The sequence below is a fragment of the Xyrauchen texanus genome, chromosome 46, assembly GCF_025860055.1.
Source record: "Xyrauchen texanus isolate HMW12.3.18 chromosome 46, RBS_HiC_50CHRs, whole genome shotgun sequence".
NCBI lineage: Eukaryota > Metazoa > Chordata > Actinopteri > Cypriniformes > Catostomidae > Xyrauchen > Xyrauchen texanus.
Genome location: NC_068321.1, coordinates 24,868,813 through 24,886,609, shown reverse-complemented (window position 1 = coordinate 24,886,609; position 17,797 = coordinate 24,868,813). Strand labels below are relative to the sequence as shown.

Genomic DNA, 17,797 nt, shown 5'->3' with positions numbered 1-17,797 from the left:
TGGAGAGCAAATGGAGACTTCTCTGATGCTTCTCTTGAGAAAAAAGACCTCAGTAATCTCACATCTCCTCTAGAGTTTCAAAAGGGATCTCAACAATGACTAAAACTGTGCTCAGATTTGCAAAGATACCTATTCTGCAAACCAAAGTCAGAGATTTCCTCATAAAATCTTTTAAAATGCAGAATGAAATCGTTCCGTGCTGAACAGGAGGATGAAGTGATACAAAGGAACAGAGAGAAAGAGGAGTGGTGAGCGTACCACAGACAGAAGGATGGACAGAATGTGACAGTTGCAGTGAGGAAGGGCGTCCAAGAGACCAAGAGAAGGCAGCGGGGTGAAGAGCTACAAATAACAGGAAATACACTGAGAGAATGAGTAAGGAGATAAAACAAGAGTATATAGGCATAAAGAGACAGAAAAAACATGACGTGTTTGCGAGTGTGTGTACATACCCCTCGCCATCAGTTATGGTTCCACGGTGTTGAAGATTGAGCACATATAGGATGGACATGGAGATGACACTTTGGAATGAGACAAAGCGAGATGATAGTGAGCATGAAATACTATTGTAATAATGATTTGGGGTGAAATTATAGTTTCTCACCTAAATGCCATGATGATGACCAGTGCCAGGATGGTGCCCTGCATTAATTTGAGACTCAGGCAGCCCCGCTCTGGGACGGACGTCTGCAAAAGCACACCAGTCAACAATTATTTCATCTCATCTCATCTCAACCACTCCATTCTATTTCTTAAAGCTCACTCCGTACATCCTATCCCATCCCATTTTATCCGATCTCATCTAATCCCACTGCATCCAATTCCATTCCATTTTTTCCATTCAATTCCATCTCTTTCCATTCCATCACTTTCCATTCCATCTTATTCCATCACATTCCAGTCTATCACTTCCATTCCATTTCATCCCATTCCATCTTATTCCATTCCATTACTTTCCATTCAATTCCATCACATTACATCACATCCCAGTCCATCACTTTTCATTTCACTCTAATTTAATCTATTCCACTCCATTCCTCACTTTAAATTCCATGTCATCTTTTTTGTTATTAACACTTTTTTTATTTATTCATATACTGTATATAAAAAACAGAATATATATATATATATATATATATAATCATCTTTAATTATTTCCCCTCCACCCCCAACAACACCCTGTCCCTCAACAAAACCTAAATTACACAATGCACATGTAACAGGAGCCAGCTGGTAGAGAGCTGTGCAGTGTGTAAACCCCACTCTCCTGACCTCAAGAGGTGCACTAGGCTGTAGCCTTTAGCCTCCTTGTTAAAGCACCCGCCCCTCTCACACTGGAGACACTGGTTCAAGTCCAGTACGGAGCAGGTAGAACATTACATTTACGCATTTGGCAGACGCTTTTATCCAAAGCGACTTAAAGAGCACTTATTACAGGGACAATCCACCCAGAGCAACCTGGAGTTAAGTGCCTTGCTCAAGGACACAATGGTGGTGGCTGTGGGGCTCGAACCAGCATCCTTCTGATTACCAGATTACCAGTTATGGTGCTTAGACCACTACACCACCACCACATTAGCATGATAATTTAGTTTCTCTCCACATGGTCCACACTGAGAGCCTTCCAGAAAGAAAAAATGCCTGTCCCATTTCTTACCAAAAGTGTCCAATATGCCAAACTGTTTAAATGACATCTTTTTAAATACCGTCACCCTGTCCATTCGGTGAACCATTCTTGAAATGAGAGAAAGCCAATTGACTTCCGTCCTCTAAGAATTATTTGTCTGAATATCAGTACGGCAGTTTGGACCCAGCTTTTAGTATATTTGTCACCTACTTTATAAACTGCCCCATCACCCAATTTACATCTTTTTTTTAAACACTGGACTTTAACACTTACTTAGTTGACTAATTTTAAACCATGACCTGCACTGCATATAAATAACTAATATTGGCATTATCATTACTTTCAATTCCATTCCATTCAAATTGAATCTATTACTTTCTATTCCATTCCATCTCAAACCATTCTATCCTAAACCAAATTCCATTCTATTCCATCTTATTCGAATACATTCCATTCTGTTCTATATTATTCCATTTGATTCCCATCCCATTCAAACCAATTCTTGTGTTTATATACTTTTTATTTTAACAGTGAAATATGTTTAAAATCATACCTTGTTTCCTGGCTTGGCTGTTTTCTTCTTGAGTGGGCCACTTCCTGTTCTGCTAAAATAACTTCCTGATAGGCTAGAAAATAAAGAGCAATTTTTTTTTTAGACCTCACTCTGAATACACTCATACAAATCCACCTGTGAGTGCACAAACAGACAAACACATACACACACACCTTACTGTGCCTCCACTGACGGTGCTCTTCATGCTGTCCAGCCGGCGCAGTTTAGCGAGTTTTCGGCTCCAGCGTTCAAGCTCGTCAATGCGAGTCTCCAGATTATCGGTGAGTTTGCAGAGTTCCTTCACTGCCCCCACATTCTCCATAAAGATTCTCTCCTGTAGAATTACAAACACACTCATGAAACGATCAGTGTGCTGAAGTCTGTATGAGCGTGTGTGTGTGTTCTCGTACTTTATTGACAACCAGTAAATTTTGGATGGTCTCTCCATTAGCACACAACACGTCTCCGCCCTCTTTCACAGCTTCCGGCAAAATCTGCTGGACTTCCTGAGCAATCACCCCTGATGGCACACACATACTAACCTGTCACTGCCTGAGTGGATTGTAAGTGGACTTTATGTGTGAAATTTATGTTAAAGTTTCTTACATTCTAAACTGTATCTGAAAAAATACTTTTTGGGTGAATGTCACAAAAAAGTCCAGGTCATATTTCATCCCACAATCAAAGGAATAAACACATACAATACATTCTAATTACTATAATGCAAAAATGTATTGAAATTTATGTGACTAAAAAAAGTCTACATTAAAAAAGAATAAAAAAAAACTGGTTGACAGATCAGCCGTCTGGTTTCAGAGGAGTCTTTAAGCACTTTTTACCTTGTCAGGCTGGGAGACCATCTTAAACCAGCTAAAGCAATCTTAAACCAGCTGTTTTTGGGGTGACCGAGGCACATTTTTACATTATTTTGTGAGATTCACCCTTATATTCCGGAACTATTGGGACTGGGATTATAATTTGTGGTGACAGTACCAGTCTCAGCAGTCGCATCAATGCCCACTGTGGCTGCAAACTCAGGCTTATACTGATAATGCACCAGCCTCATTTGGGAAATCCGCCTTAAGTTATCGGTGGTGTCCACCTGAGAAAAAAAAACAAACAGAAAAAAACTAAAGAAAGAAATCAGCAAAGTGCAAATTATCACATGTGGGTGTACATGAATAGAGACACATACACAAAAATACAAATCTACCTCCTTCACATTCTCCTTGGCTCTAATATCAGAAGGGTGCACAAGGGAACCCATGACCTTCAGGTTGCCGTGGACGACCAGGACCTCGTCGGGACGATCTGTGTTGATGCCCACCCGGCCGTGATGGTACACTGAGTCTGCCAGCTGCCCTCTCTGCCACAACACTTCACTGTCACTTTCAAATTGACCTGGGTTAGATGCCTAGAGAAAGAAAGAAAAAAAGAAAGAAAGGGGCTGAGTGATAGAACAATAATGTAAGTATATTAGCTGAGAAAGCAAGTTGTTACTTTAATTTCAGCTTCAAATAATCATTTTGCAAACATCTGTTTCAGTATTTTCTATTATCTCTAACTAACATTAATAAAAATCGATTACACAGAAACACTTAATTAATAAGACAAGAAAATGCTAATCTTTAGAATCCTGTATACAGTGACAGTGATTGGTCAGAGTCTGATAATTGACACACAGAGACAGGCTGTGATTGGAGGAGGTCGGTCAGACACGACCAGACTGACAGCGGTTACCCTGACGATGATCCTCTCAGAGACTTGAGCAGCCACCGTGAAGCTCTGACTGTGACACTGTGCCTGAAGAGCTACAACCAGCATGAAGTACCTACACACACAGACGCAAAATATATATTTAAATGTTTTATTAATGAAACGTCATGAGAGTTTTTGTTTTTAAATGAATATTCTGGGGTATTTTGAACATCCCTCAGATTGTAAAAGCGAATGGGAAACGTGTTTACAGTAAAATGTTCAAATGAAGGCCTAGCAGGGAGTATTTCAGAGTGGTTATAAGCTGAAATGTGAAGCTTGCATTTTTGTTTAAGCACATACAAGATTTTTTTAGTAAAACATTTAGTTATTTGAGCTATAAAGTTTAGTCTTATAAAGTCTAAAATTATCTTTTTGAAGAGCGACTAATTTTACAGCTAGATGTGAAGGATTAAGTGTTTGGTATTAGGCCTGTTTTTTATGTTTTAAAAGTTTATTCGTGGTGCTGTGTGTTCGCCTGCTAAGATTTCATTTCTGTATGCATTTTCCTAACGTTTTAAAAAAAACTGAAGGATGAGAAAACATTTCCTGGTGGTAAACGATTGCATGCCACAGATGTTGTCAATAGCTCTTAACCCCTTACTATGGTGCATTTTTGGGCTCACAATTTTTCACAATAAAAGTTCACAAATCACACATACTGTGGACTAATTGCAAAACATTGGTCTAAAACATTGGGGTATTTTTTTGTTATCCTAATTTGTAAACATAATTCTGGTTCTGTTCACTCTACTTCACTTTGAAAAGTCTTATTTTATTCCACTAGATGGCAGCAAGAAAATACATTTTCTCTATCACATTACATCACAATATACAGATATTAAATGTTTTAGCCTTCACGGATGTGCTCGTACATAGACATTCAGTCTAATTTTCAGTTCAAGCACCACCCTTGTTATTTAATTGAATATCTCGGCCTCTCAGTGGACTAGAAGTTCAATCTAGGACATTAGAAAGCTGAGATCCTCTCCTTTGTGGTGATATATATAACATTTTAACATCAATAGTCGAAAACATATTTTCTGATGATTTGTTTAGCATGCTTTTTTCTGGATAGCATATTTTGTTTTGAGGCCTTGGTTTGTTATTTTATGTATCATAAATGCAGAAGTTATGTTATCTCTGAAAAGTTCAGATTCTAAGCTTTCAAATGATACCTCATATGCCTAACTTATGTATACAGAGACTTTAATATTGTAAGTGTAAACTTGTTTTGAGACATAGCGTCCCCCTTTGGACCCGTCAGCGGGTCCATCGAGTTTAAGGGGATTTATGCTACAAAAATAAACTCTGAATATTCTTTTAAATGTTAGTTTTTTTCTTCTTCTCAAGATCATATTTCGTACCTTTGGTCGGGGTTCGGCTTGCCTTTCTTCCTCATGTTATTGGATGTGGTCTCGCTGAAGTGCAGGCGACCCACGGTTACCTTTGTAACTTGCTCTGGTGGCAGTGTCACTCTGTGAAACAACCGGTCAACATTTATATCACATGACATCTCAAATCCACATTCATAAAACTGTTCAAATTTAATATTTCACAGAAATAGCTAAAAGACACTTACAGCACTGGTTTGAAGGGTCTCTTACTGCGGTCAGACTGTGACTGCTCCACGTTAATGGCCTGATTCATCGCTTCCAACTGGAATACACACAATAAAATGTATTATGTTAAAATAGACAACATTTACAGTAATATACCTTTTAGTAGGAGTACTGGAAGTAGAATTATAAAATGTTGACAATTCCGAGTTCCGTAAATATTCATCAATTATTTATGATGATCTTACAGAACTTATTCACACTAGCGCCATCTTTGATTTTTAATGGGAATGACAACAAGGCTGTGAGGGATAAACTTACATCTATTCAGTGGCACGAACAGTATAAAGCTGTAAAATGCTCCTAGATCACATCTGATTTTCCACAACTCATGTTGTCTGAAGTTTTATGTCTATTGAATGTTCTTGAAAATATGTTTTTTTTTTTTTTTTGTCCATGGAATGATCCAGAAACACTTTAAATTGCAGTACAACCCATTGAAAAAACTGTACGTCTATCCCTCAGAGCCTTGTTGTCATTCTCGTCAAAAATCAAAGATGGCGCTGCTGTGAATAAGGTCTATATAATTATGAACTTTTTGTGTCGTTTTGTACAAATGTTCACCTTGACGCCATTGAGTTTCAGGTAAAAGCATTCGATCGGCTGCAGTCCATCGCTGGTCTTCGCGTATTTGGGATCTCCCGGCATTCCAATGTACACCGTCACCTGGAAGTGATTCTTCTTCTGACACACAAAGGCGTCGTCAGACAAGGAGAAGTTAAAACCCTTATCTGCGTCCACTCTGTAGGTAGGCATCGGACTGGAGAGAGAGAAATTAATTTGCATTAAAAGCAGAAAAGAGATGAAGAACATGAGACTAAGATACTTAAACATTGAACCTCAGGACAAAATGATATATAAATGTTTTAATATTGTATATTTTTAATATTAAATAACTTATGTGATTATATTGTCAATGTATTAAAGTGTGGCATGTGTTTATTTATTTTTAATTATTAATTTCCAGTTGAGCGCAACAGTCTGGTTCCAGAAGTACAAATCTGACACATTTTTTTAATAGGCAAATAGATTTTTAACATTAAATTATCCATTACTTCCTGAACATGGAAGTGTTCCACGGTTTGGCAGTTTTCAATTTCCGGTCTCCGGTGTTTTCAACCACATCTGCATTTATTCTTAGCAGGTAAAATGTTTAGAAATCGTCAAAATTTAAAAACAAAAACGTGGCTCTAGAGTGCCGATACTTCACAGAGTCAAGATGACCGTTTTTTCATCTGAGAAGATGACATGAAGCGATGGTCCGAGTTTAGTTATGTTGATATCATTAACTACTTCGAGTTGTTATGATAGCCAAGAACTGCACAAGTTGAGCATTTAAATGGTTGTTGTTCTCCATCTGGATCGCTCGTTTCAGTTAGTTTTACATTGTATCTCGAGACCAGAATCCGAAAACAGGCAATTAGAATCATCATGACGTGGCCCAGTTGTTGCTCAGGAAAAATGAGGATCAACCTTTACAGACAGACCTGCTGTGAACTCCAAAGTCATCTTTGGAACGCTCCTGAGAAGCTCTTTCCTGTCATGAAAGTACACCTCCTTTCGACTTGAATGGGGAAAGACCGAAATCTCAAAAACGGCTGTTCAAGGTACATATTTCAAATCAGCAGTAAAATCTGACAACACAGGGTTGTCAGGGTTCTGCCCTTAGGTTTGGATTTTTTCTATTTGTGGATGAGCCCTGAAATGTAAGTGTTTCCATGTCTGTTTTATGTCTTTTGTCTGGATTCAGCAACTTTGGTAGGTTTGGTTTATTTACTCTGTGGCTAAGTCCAGGCACTTGTGTTTTGTCTCGTGCTGTGTGAATTCACTTGGGTTTGTTTTCTGAATCCCTTGTGCATTCTTGTCTGTCTTCAGTGATAACTCTGCCCACTCGTTTGTCTTATTACCTGTCTGATTATTAGCTGATTGTTCCCACCGGTTATTCCTTATTATCTCCTTGTATTCTTCCCAATGTAACCTCAATGTGCTTTCTGTGCAATGCCAGTTTATTGTGGATGTTCATGTGAATGTTTCACTGTCAGGTGTCTGTTTGTCAGTTCCTGTTGTCCCAGCCAGTCTTGTCCCAGCCAGTCTTGTCCCGGACTGTCTTGTCCCAGCCAGTCTTGTCCCGGACTGTCTTGTCCCGGACTGTCTTGTCCCGGACTGTCTTGTCCCAGCCAGTCTTGTCCCAGCCAGTCTTGTCCCGGACTGTCTTGTCCCAGCCAGTCTTGTCCCGGACTGTCTTGTCCCGGACTGTCTTGTCTTGGACTGTTGAGTTTTCCCCTCTGGGGTAGTTTTTGTTTGTTTTCTGTTATTTTGTTAATAAAAGCCCTTATCTGCCATCTTATGTTTGGGTCCTCTCTATTCACCACTGCGATGGCTCTTTAAACTGTAAGGTGGGACTTCCTTTTTACATCCGTTGGGTATTTCAGTTTCTCCCATTCATTTTAATAGAGGTGGCCTGTCTCTGCTAAATAGTATCTGACTACACTACCCGTGATCCTATGGGTAAACAATCCACCAAGAACAGGAACTGTGGCGAACAAAGTGCTTCTAAAGAGTTCTGCATCAACGGTCCACTCCCATGATGCAATTTTAATCTATAGTTTCATATTTTTAAATAGTTTGTAATTCAATTCCATCATCCACAATGCTTTGTGTGATTGTAACTCTTTCCCTCATTACAGACGTTAAAAGAATATTCCGGGCTCAATACAAGTTAAGCTCAATCAACCGCATTCAGATTTATTTTGACTTGTCCCTGCTTTTCCAGGGTTCCCACAGATCCTTATAAGTCTTAAAATGTTTAAATTAGATTTAAAAAACTCTGCAGCAACCCTGTTTTCTTCAACCAAAAAATTAAGGAAAAATCTGTTCCAGTGAGGCACTTACAATGGAAGTCAATGGGGCCAATCTGTAAATGCAAAAATACTCACTGTTTCAAAAGTATAGCAACAAGACGTAAAAAATATGTGTTTACTTGATTTTATTGTGATAAAATCACTTGCTAACCTTTTCTGTGTAAAGTTATATCCAATTTTATAACTTTGTTGACATAACGATGTGACGTTATAAACCCTAAAACCCTTAATTAACCATAAAAACAATATAAACAATTTTACAGCTCAAATGATACACACGTTTTAACAGAAGATTTAATGCAAGTGCTTTTATTAAAATGATAAGCTTAATTTTTCTGCATTCAAACCATCCAAAAACTGGCCCCATTGACTTCCATTGTAAAAGCCTCAATGTAACACAGATTTTTGCATTTTTGTAATCCAATACGATACGACTTCTTTAAATACACTGTCTTAGCTTTATCTTTTTGTCAGATTTTCAAATACATTTTTGCTTCAAATCAGTGTTTGAAGGATTATAATGATTTTATTAAACCTCTATGGAAGAAAAGAATGGGAAAAATACTTCCAGAACCAAGACAGCTGAAAAAGTGGTTGGGCAGTTTTGAGTGTGATTGGCTAATCTAAAAAAAAAAAATAGTAATTAAATACATTTCCATCAATGTTTTGATATTAGTTTGATCATGTTTTTTTATCTATGAAATAAAGCTATACACCATTTTTTCAGTTTATCGTAGCAATTATAGAATGACCAAAGTTATGAGAAATTGAACAAATGAAACTTTTATCTGTGCGGAAAACCTATATTTGCATCACTGCCACTTCTTCACGATCATTCTCTCTCTCTCTCTCTCTCTCTCTCTCTCTCTTTTAGCCAAATCTCTGTTCTTGCTCTCACTCCTACACACTGTTCACCTCAATGGAATTCACTGACCTCTACCATCCATCTCGCTCTCTTCAATCTCTTTTTAGTACTGCCTGATACCTCCCTATGCCCCGTTAAATCCATCCCAAACACACTCACACACTCTCGCCCTGAATACATGTCTCATTCCTCTCTCTGACATAAATCTCGGTGCAGAGGTGTGTAAGAACAGGGTAGCACCCACAGTTCTTTTCCACTGCTGTCGTATAATGGAGTCCATTTGTTCTGCTGGTGCGGCTGCCACTTTATGCACTGGTAGTTTGGATCCAGGTATGAGTTTTCTGCATCCTCCATCAAACCTGCGAAAACATGAACACAAACGTCATCTAGTGTCAATCCTGTTTTGTGTGTATGTGTAAGAAAGTGTTTCCATCTGAATCTACAACAATTTTTAATTTTAGCTGTTTTGTGCAGTCTGAATTGAAGTTGATGAGACATGAATTAATGAACAGAAAACAATCTTGTGTTATGTTGTACTCACTGGTTGCACACAACAACAAACAGAATCACACTATGCCGTTTTTATTTGAGTGATTTGGTCAAACTGATTAACAGATCAGACTGAATTAAACTCCTCAGCTATTGTCTGCATATTTGAAAGTTTTGTGAGATTTAGATCGGTCTAATTACTGACTGGCTGTATCTATGACAACACAGTTAACAGTTAAGTGTTGTGTTCATTTGAGTGCATACTCCTTTTTTTAACATATATAAAAATATAAATTTTTTATTGGTAGGATTCATTGAACTGAGCTCATACCGGGCTAGTGGGGGGGCAGTGTTTTCCCAGCGGAAAACAAAAAATATATAATATTTATATAATAAATTAATAAACACTTGCTTGATCTGAACAAAATAGGTGTAATTTTAAAGCCAAGTATCTGGACTTTACAGTGCATACAGCTGATCCTAAGAATTATGAAATAATGCTTTTTAATTAGCTGACAAATTAGAACTGTTTCATTCTCATCATTAGCAAATTTGTTATCACAACAATTATATTGAATTATATAAAAAAAGATGAGAAAGCCATGTCTTATATATCGTTGGAGAGGTCTCAATTCGTAGAATCCAATGAGCAAATTTGTTTCACTCAGAGGCCAAACTGCAGTGGGTATTAGTGTATGATATTCCCATAGACATATATAAACATAATAAAACAGTGTCTTTTTGTCACGTTTTTCCTTATAACTACCTGAAACATACATATTACATAGACAATTACATATTGTAACTTACAACAGACTATCCTGATTCAAACGAGCCTAAACACAACATAATATAATAGAGAAAATCTTGAAGTATTCCTCAAAGAGTGTACATGGGCACGATGCACAAAAGGGCGCTCAACACATGTTGTGTGAGTGTGTTTGTGTATGTTGTGTGTGTGCACATGTGCGAGGACTTTGCGTGTGCAAATACACTTCCACATATGTGCTCATCTAAAGGACTGGGATGCTCCTGAACACTTAATACTTCTGTATTTTGTATTATAATCCATTCATTTCCAATGGCCGGTCAATGGACCAGGAACAAAACAAGTGCAACAAAGAGAAATAAAACCGACCAAAGACCAAATTTTTTTTTGTGTTTTCAGATACCATATGTGAATTTTATTCCAATTGATTTAAGTAAAAAAAAAAGAAAAAAGTTGTCCAGGTCAAAATGACCAAACACAACATAAGGTTTAAAGAGGAGCTATTATGCAAAATTCACTTTTACATGGTGTTTGTTCATAAATGTGAGTCTGCAGTGTGTGTACCCAACCCTACAATGTTAAAAGTCCACCCACTCCTCTTTCTCATATTTGTATTAATCAAAAACTGTGTGTCAAAATGAACGGTATTTGTCACGTTAGAGCAGGCCACGCCCACGACTGGTGACGGACTCCACCATATTTCGTAAGTGTCATAAGTATTCTGTTGTTGGCTGTAAAAGTGACAACTTTTGTTTTTTCAAAAATGTGTGTATGTTTGTGCAAATAATTTTACACCGGACTGCTTTGTGAATGGGTGTCAATATAAAGCAGGATTTTCCATTTTTATTATTCTCAAGCATGGATCAGTACCAACTGTTCGTGTTCCAGTATTATATACTGAAGATGTAAGTATCGCACTTTATATTTTGAGAATGTTTGCAAATCGCCTTTCCGAATGTACTACGGTATTTATTAGTCATATTTTTCTGATTTGTTGTTGCTGTAGTAACCGAATCGCGAGCTGAAATGGCACATCCCTCTTCCTGAAAGGGGGCGGGGAGCAGCAGCTAATTTGCATTTAAAGAGACACAAACGAAAACAGCATGTTTTTGATTCCACCCAAAAAGAGGCATTTATAACATGGTATAATGAATGATCCGTGGGGTATTTTGAGCTGAAACTTCACAGACACATTCTGGGGACAACTGAGACTTATATTACATCTTGTAAAAAGGGGCATAATAGGTCTCCTTTAAAGCAGTTAAAGAATTCATAGAACTCATCACCAATGTATACAGTGTTGAGGAAACTACATTGAAACTGTAGCTTTGGTAAATGTAGCTTAAAGTAGTAAAACTACAGTCATTCTACTCTTTTTAAAGAGTAGTTAGCTACACTACAAGTTACTATTAAAAAGTACCTAACAACATTGAAACTAATTAAAGAAGAAAATATTTTGAAATACATACACATTTTATGATATTATTTAAATAGGGTGACAACATTAAATTAAGCATATACATTTATAGTAAATATAAATGAATAAATCTAGAAAACACTATTTTATATCACTGAGCCAAAATATGGTGATAAACACCAGCAATTATTGAAACATTTTCCTGCGGAAGAGAAGGCAAAGTCCATTTAAGGCAGCGCAGGGCTCAAGTGAATCAGTGAATCATTTATGTGAACTTGTTCATTGACATGAAGCATTATTAATTAAATTAACTGGAGTTCCCAAAGCTAAATATACAGTAGGTGAAATGTTTATTGTAATGGGAACATTTACATGAAGCATCCATACGAACTGACCTGAACTGGACTTTGCAGCGCTACATGAGAGAGAGAACGGTTTAGGAGAGTGTGTTTGTTTACTCCCTCGGATTCATTGCTGTGTGCGCAATATAATGTGCGATGTGTAGTGTTTTGTGACACTACAGCGCTACTCATTTGAGAAATTAGTTAGTTACTCTGGATGTAAAGAGTGTGTGTACCTGGCTCTTGTTTGATGATGCCCGTGAGTATCTGAGAGTTGACAGTGCTATTTGGAGATTCTGAGTGTTTTCTCTTCTTTGCCGGATGAACAGGAAGTCCACTAGATAAACAAGGACATGCACAATAAGAACTTGTAAAGGATGATGTGGAATTTTGCACTCTTATACTCCTAGACCTTTTCTCCATTTACTCGACTCTCTGTCTCTCAACATGCAAAGAAAAAAATCACAAATTAAATCTATTTTTGTTACTCCAAGACAGCGATGAGATTAAATCTAAGGAAATGGAGACCTTTGCTTAAGTCTCCTGCTTCTAAGACTTTAATATCATAGCTGAATACTCTTACTATATGTCAACCATTGACTCATTTGTCTCTAAAATTTTAAAAGAAACATTTGAGCAAAGTTCCTACTATTACTGATTTTCTTCTCTTACTCTGGTGTTTGTGGATGTTGCAGGAGTTGATGAAGCATCTGACTCTGCTGCATGTCTCCGCCCCCACAGCTGACAGGGCCGATCGGATACTGCGTGATCATGGGCTCTGGCTTCAGGTACATGTCCCGGTGCATACTGGAATAGTGGGGGTGTGTGGGGAGAGGTGGAGGACTGGTCATGTGACACATGTTCTCGGGCGTCATTGTCCTGAGCATGTGCGGATCTGGGACCAAAGAATAAAGAGGCACAAAATTTTTTTGTCAATTGCTCGATTAATTTATGCTCTTCTAGTTTTTTAAATCTGCCTGTAAGACCTTATGTGTCACTTTCCACAAACTCTTTAAAAAGGAAGCCGCATTTTTGTTCTTTTTCTAATTAAAGCTATTAAATAAAGGGTACTTAACCTTCAGAAAGTTTTGTTAGTCAATTCAGGAGGTCAAGCCAAAATTGAATATGCTGTTTTTATAGTTTATACATATATATATATATATATATATTAGTGATGTCAGTCGATTTACATTTTTAGATTTGCAATTTATCACATAATATTTTGTAGTTAATCACGATTAAGCACAGATTTTGAAAGTGCTGAAATTTGACTATTACTTCTTTTCCTGTAAAAATTATTTACTTCCTTCTTAGAAAAAAAGATTTTGTAACAATATAATGCTTTATAAACATTTCCAAACTAAGCCACAGTATAAAGATAGAAATCCACAAAAATATCACCAATTCGAATAACTTTTGAGTTTGACTAATTGAAAGAACTAGTCCCCTATCGGTTGAGTATTCATTGCAATGTGCATTAAACTCATCCTCCACAATATTAATCTGCCAGTAGACTGTGGCTATCCACTTTTTTACAGCAATCGTGAAGTTGCATTCTTGATTTGCGCCAGCTTCAAGTGCCGATTTGAACTCCACATGAAAAGCGCTTGCAGACAAAAATGATATTCTGCGTTTTGGTGATAGTTAAGCCTTGGCTTGCTTCTGTGGTAATTAAAATGTGACTTAGGCTGAAATATACTTAATTTCTATCACAAGTCCCATCTGGGCTTGTTTTGTACATCAAATAGCATTAAGAGCTCCTTTCTTATTCTTCCTTCCTTTCACTTGATCATTGACTCAGAATTGCTGTTGTGTTTTGTGATGTGTATCAGTGTAATGACTCCGGGCGGACACATTGCAAAGGTTCAGCCCTTACAACAAGTGTTTTTGCTGTATTAATGATAATGCGTTAATTGTGATTAAGAATAATTAGCGCGTTAAACTTTATAAATTAATCGCATGTGTTAACCCGTTAATTCTAATAGCTCTAATATACTGTATGTATATATATATATATAATTCCAACCTTGATTATTTAACTACACCCCTTCACTGAAAGCAGAATGGTCCGATCCAAAGTACATTTTTCAGGTGGACTGAACTTACCGTTGGCTTGCTGGGGGGAATATGGCTCTGAGCTGGAGTCTGGAGGGGACTCAGGTAGTGTTCTGTAAAAACAATAATAACATTAAAAATAACTAAATTTTTACATTTTCAAAAAAAGATGTGAGTGGTGCTTGTCTTTACAAAACTAGCCGCCATGATGGTAGGTTATGGTAGGTTGTTGTGGGTTGTTGCTATTCCGTTGCTAGGGAGTTCTAGGTAGTTAGTAGGTGTTTGTTTACTGGCATGAAAGAGTTCACCATCAAGTCTCTCTGATATTGTAGTTTCTAGATATGACTCATCTATGGGATTGTTTTGCCTGAGTTTATCATTTACCAAGGAAAAATCTTAAGCCTGATTGCACATATTGTTACCTGCTCAATTTGACCTACCGTAAATTACTCAACCGCATTACGGATTCAAATGTCTCGCTGCTTATTCACAGCTCACCCCATCTCTGTCTTACTCAGCATTTGTTTTGTATTGTGAAGGTTTATCTGAGGTCACATGGAAGAAAGAGGTGTGGCATATTGATGGGGTGGGGCATGAGGAATGGCAAGATTGGTAGGGGGTGTGGCCACAAGTAGCAACAAAAATAAGAAAAGACATCCTCCCTCTCTCAAATGTCAATTAAGCTTTGAGTTACATTTGTCTCGTTTTCGGTTTTAGATTAAATCCGATATACAGTACAACTTCTCAATATCTTACCCTGGGGCGTACTGTCCGCGATGGTCTGGTTTGACAGCCTGCTGTTGGTGTTGGGGCGTTTGACACTGCTGTTGCCCAAGGCAGGGGTAATTGTGTCTGAGGAGGCCCAGCAGGGGTGGAGTCGGGTAGGGGATCTGGCAGTGCTGTGCAAGAGATGGGGTGGCACCCTGGCGCAGGGGGATGGGAGGGCTCACGCCACACCCTACCCCCCCTGAAGAGGATGCCCCGGCCTGGGGCGAGAGATACTGGGGTCCTGGGGTACTGTGAACCTCTGTGAAACAACTGTAAGGTAAAAAATCTCAGTTCTTTCCATTCTGCCAAACATTTAGATTTGAGTAAATGATGACAGAACTTTTATTTTTGGGTGAAATATCCCTTCAAACAATTTGGTAATGAGAGTTGGGTACGGAGTGGTACAAACGATGAATGTTTCACACAAGGAGTTCTCACATATCTGTGCTGTCGTCCTCTTTGCTGATGTATTCCTCCAGGATACTGGTGTCAATGTTTGTTGGCTCCAAAGAGCTGTTAATATCATGACCTGAAGAGAAAAAATAAATAAGAATTATAAAGGTAGAAAGAGAGAGTGAGACAAGACAACATACTAAATAGTATGTGAGATTAAAATAAGTGCATCTCTAATCAGAGTATGTTGAAAGTAGTATGTCATACTTAAGAGTAAATTTCCAAACATGTACACAACCCATTGAAATACAGAAGACAACTTTTAATTAAGTTATTTTATCCTAACTTATTTCTAGTTCTCTGTATGACCCTTTTCTCCACCTCTTGACCAAATCTCTCGAAATCTCCCCCACATGACCTAATCGATCCATTGCAACATCTGCTAAAGGTCACTCGCACCAGAGCCGATTGACCGTGCACACTAAGGCAAAATATCTTTGTAGTACATATGATCTTTGATATTTTATTATGTGATCTAGAACAAATAAATATTTTTTTGAAAAAACTAAATATTACTTATCATAATTATAATTATTAAATATTATTTTTTTCTAATTCTTGTATAATTATTATAGCAGGTCTCACATTAATTGAGTTAATATTTGTACTTTTAAACATTCAACTAGTCAAATAAATAAACAAAATCATCCAACTTTACAACAGAATCAAGAACTGAACGAGAGAGCAAGACAAGGTAACAAAGAAGTGAGAGAAGGATTGAGAATGGGAGGGGGAACGGACCAGGGTCAGGTGGAGGAACAGTCAGGCACACCCACTAAACCCCAGATCTCTCTCTTTTTTTCTCCACTCTCTCTTTGATAGATTAGGCCACTAACGAAGTCGAAATGTAAAGAATTCCAATGTTAGTGTTGGGAAAACTCTCTGGTCCATCTCCCTCCCACAGGCTGAGATCTTAAAGGCTCAAATCCCTCCACAGTGGATATCCCCAACCCAGACGGCACTATTTACCACAGCACACTGGTTACTATGTGTGTTAAAACATAAAAAACAGGAATGCTATTATTTTACTAAGCGATTGGAGGATTTTTGTCTGCTGTACAAACAGGCAAATAAAATCTACAGTACTTGTGGTCATGACTTACTCAGAATACTTTAGCAACCGACACCCTTGCAACATAGCAACATGATAAAAAACACTCCGAAAAAACTAGCAAACTGCACAGCAATACCCTAGCAACCACCCTGAACACTCTAGCAACAACATAGTAAAAACTAGTGATCGACAAATATGTTTTTTTTTAATGGCCGATATCGATATGCAGAGAGACTACAATGCCGATAGATCACACAATTTAATATAGTAAATAACAAGCATAAAATTGCTAAATAATGAATAAACTCTTATTTAGCACTCCTTATTTACTCAATTTCACACAAAACCTTAACTTCTAATCTAAAAATGTATTTTCAAATATGAAGAAATTATTAATATATAAGGAAGAAGGAAATAACAGTACACACAGTAGTCCAGCAACTATAGATGGCATGTACACGTTAACAAAATAAATACAGAATCAAATCAATACAGTGCATAGTGAATAAGACATGTTGCACTTGCGCTCATGCATCATCATAATTTGTAAATCAGAGGAAATTTTGATCCTGATCCTGAACTTTTTATTCTGGCTGATGGAATACGTGCTTCAGAGGAAGATATGACACGTAAAAATGACGAGTGGTGGTGGCGTAGTGGGCTAAAGCACTGCACTGCTAAGCAGAAGGTTGCTGGTTCGATCCCCACAGCCACCACCATTGTGTCCTTGAGCAAGACACTTAACTCCAGGTTGCTCAGGGGGGATTGTCCCTGTAATAAGTGCTTTGGATAAAAGCGTCTGCCAAATGCATAAATGTAAAATGAGATTTCTGCATAATTGCAGATGGTGTATAATACAAGATTTATAGATATTTGCCTTTTATTATTGGAAAATAAAGTTAAAAGTGACAGGGAAGTGCTGAGAAGAGGCTGATAGAATATGTGATTTAGAGGTAAATAAATGAGCGCTCCACATGACGCTGGATTTGCTCAAGTTTTGGGAGGTTTTATTTAGGTTACATCTGTTTAAACAAGATATGCACATATTTTCAGATGGTATATGATATTAGCTTTATTGATATTTGCATTTTTTTCATTAGACAAGACAGTTCATTGTTACAGGGAACTGTTGATGAGAGAGCAGGAGAATGAAACAGGCGAGCACTTTAAT

The 17,797-nt window shown here is 37.6% G+C and overlaps 1 protein-coding gene across 1 annotated transcript in view; it reads right to left on the bottom strand.

The window, feature by feature from the left end:
- Positions 1-17,797, bottom strand: part of LOC127638651 (myelin regulatory factor-like) — a 48,222-nt gene that overhangs the window by 8,533 nt on the left and 21,892 nt on the right. The window contains 18 exon segments of the mRNA XM_052120268.1: positions 259-342; positions 453-521; positions 605-687; positions 2,181-2,253; positions 2,354-2,514; positions 2,591-2,700; positions 3,174-3,282; positions 3,394-3,594; positions 3,921-4,011; positions 5,303-5,413; positions 5,518-5,594; positions 6,119-6,314; positions 9,525-9,639; positions 12,533-12,633; positions 12,969-13,191; positions 14,403-14,464; positions 15,108-15,389; positions 15,558-15,648. Of these exon segments, the coding sequence (XP_051976228.1) occupies positions 259-342; positions 453-521; positions 605-687; positions 2,181-2,253; positions 2,354-2,514; positions 2,591-2,700; positions 3,174-3,282; positions 3,394-3,594; positions 3,921-4,011; positions 5,303-5,413; positions 5,518-5,594; positions 6,119-6,314; positions 9,525-9,639; positions 12,533-12,633; positions 12,969-13,191; positions 14,403-14,464; positions 15,108-15,389; positions 15,558-15,648 (2,239 nt within the window).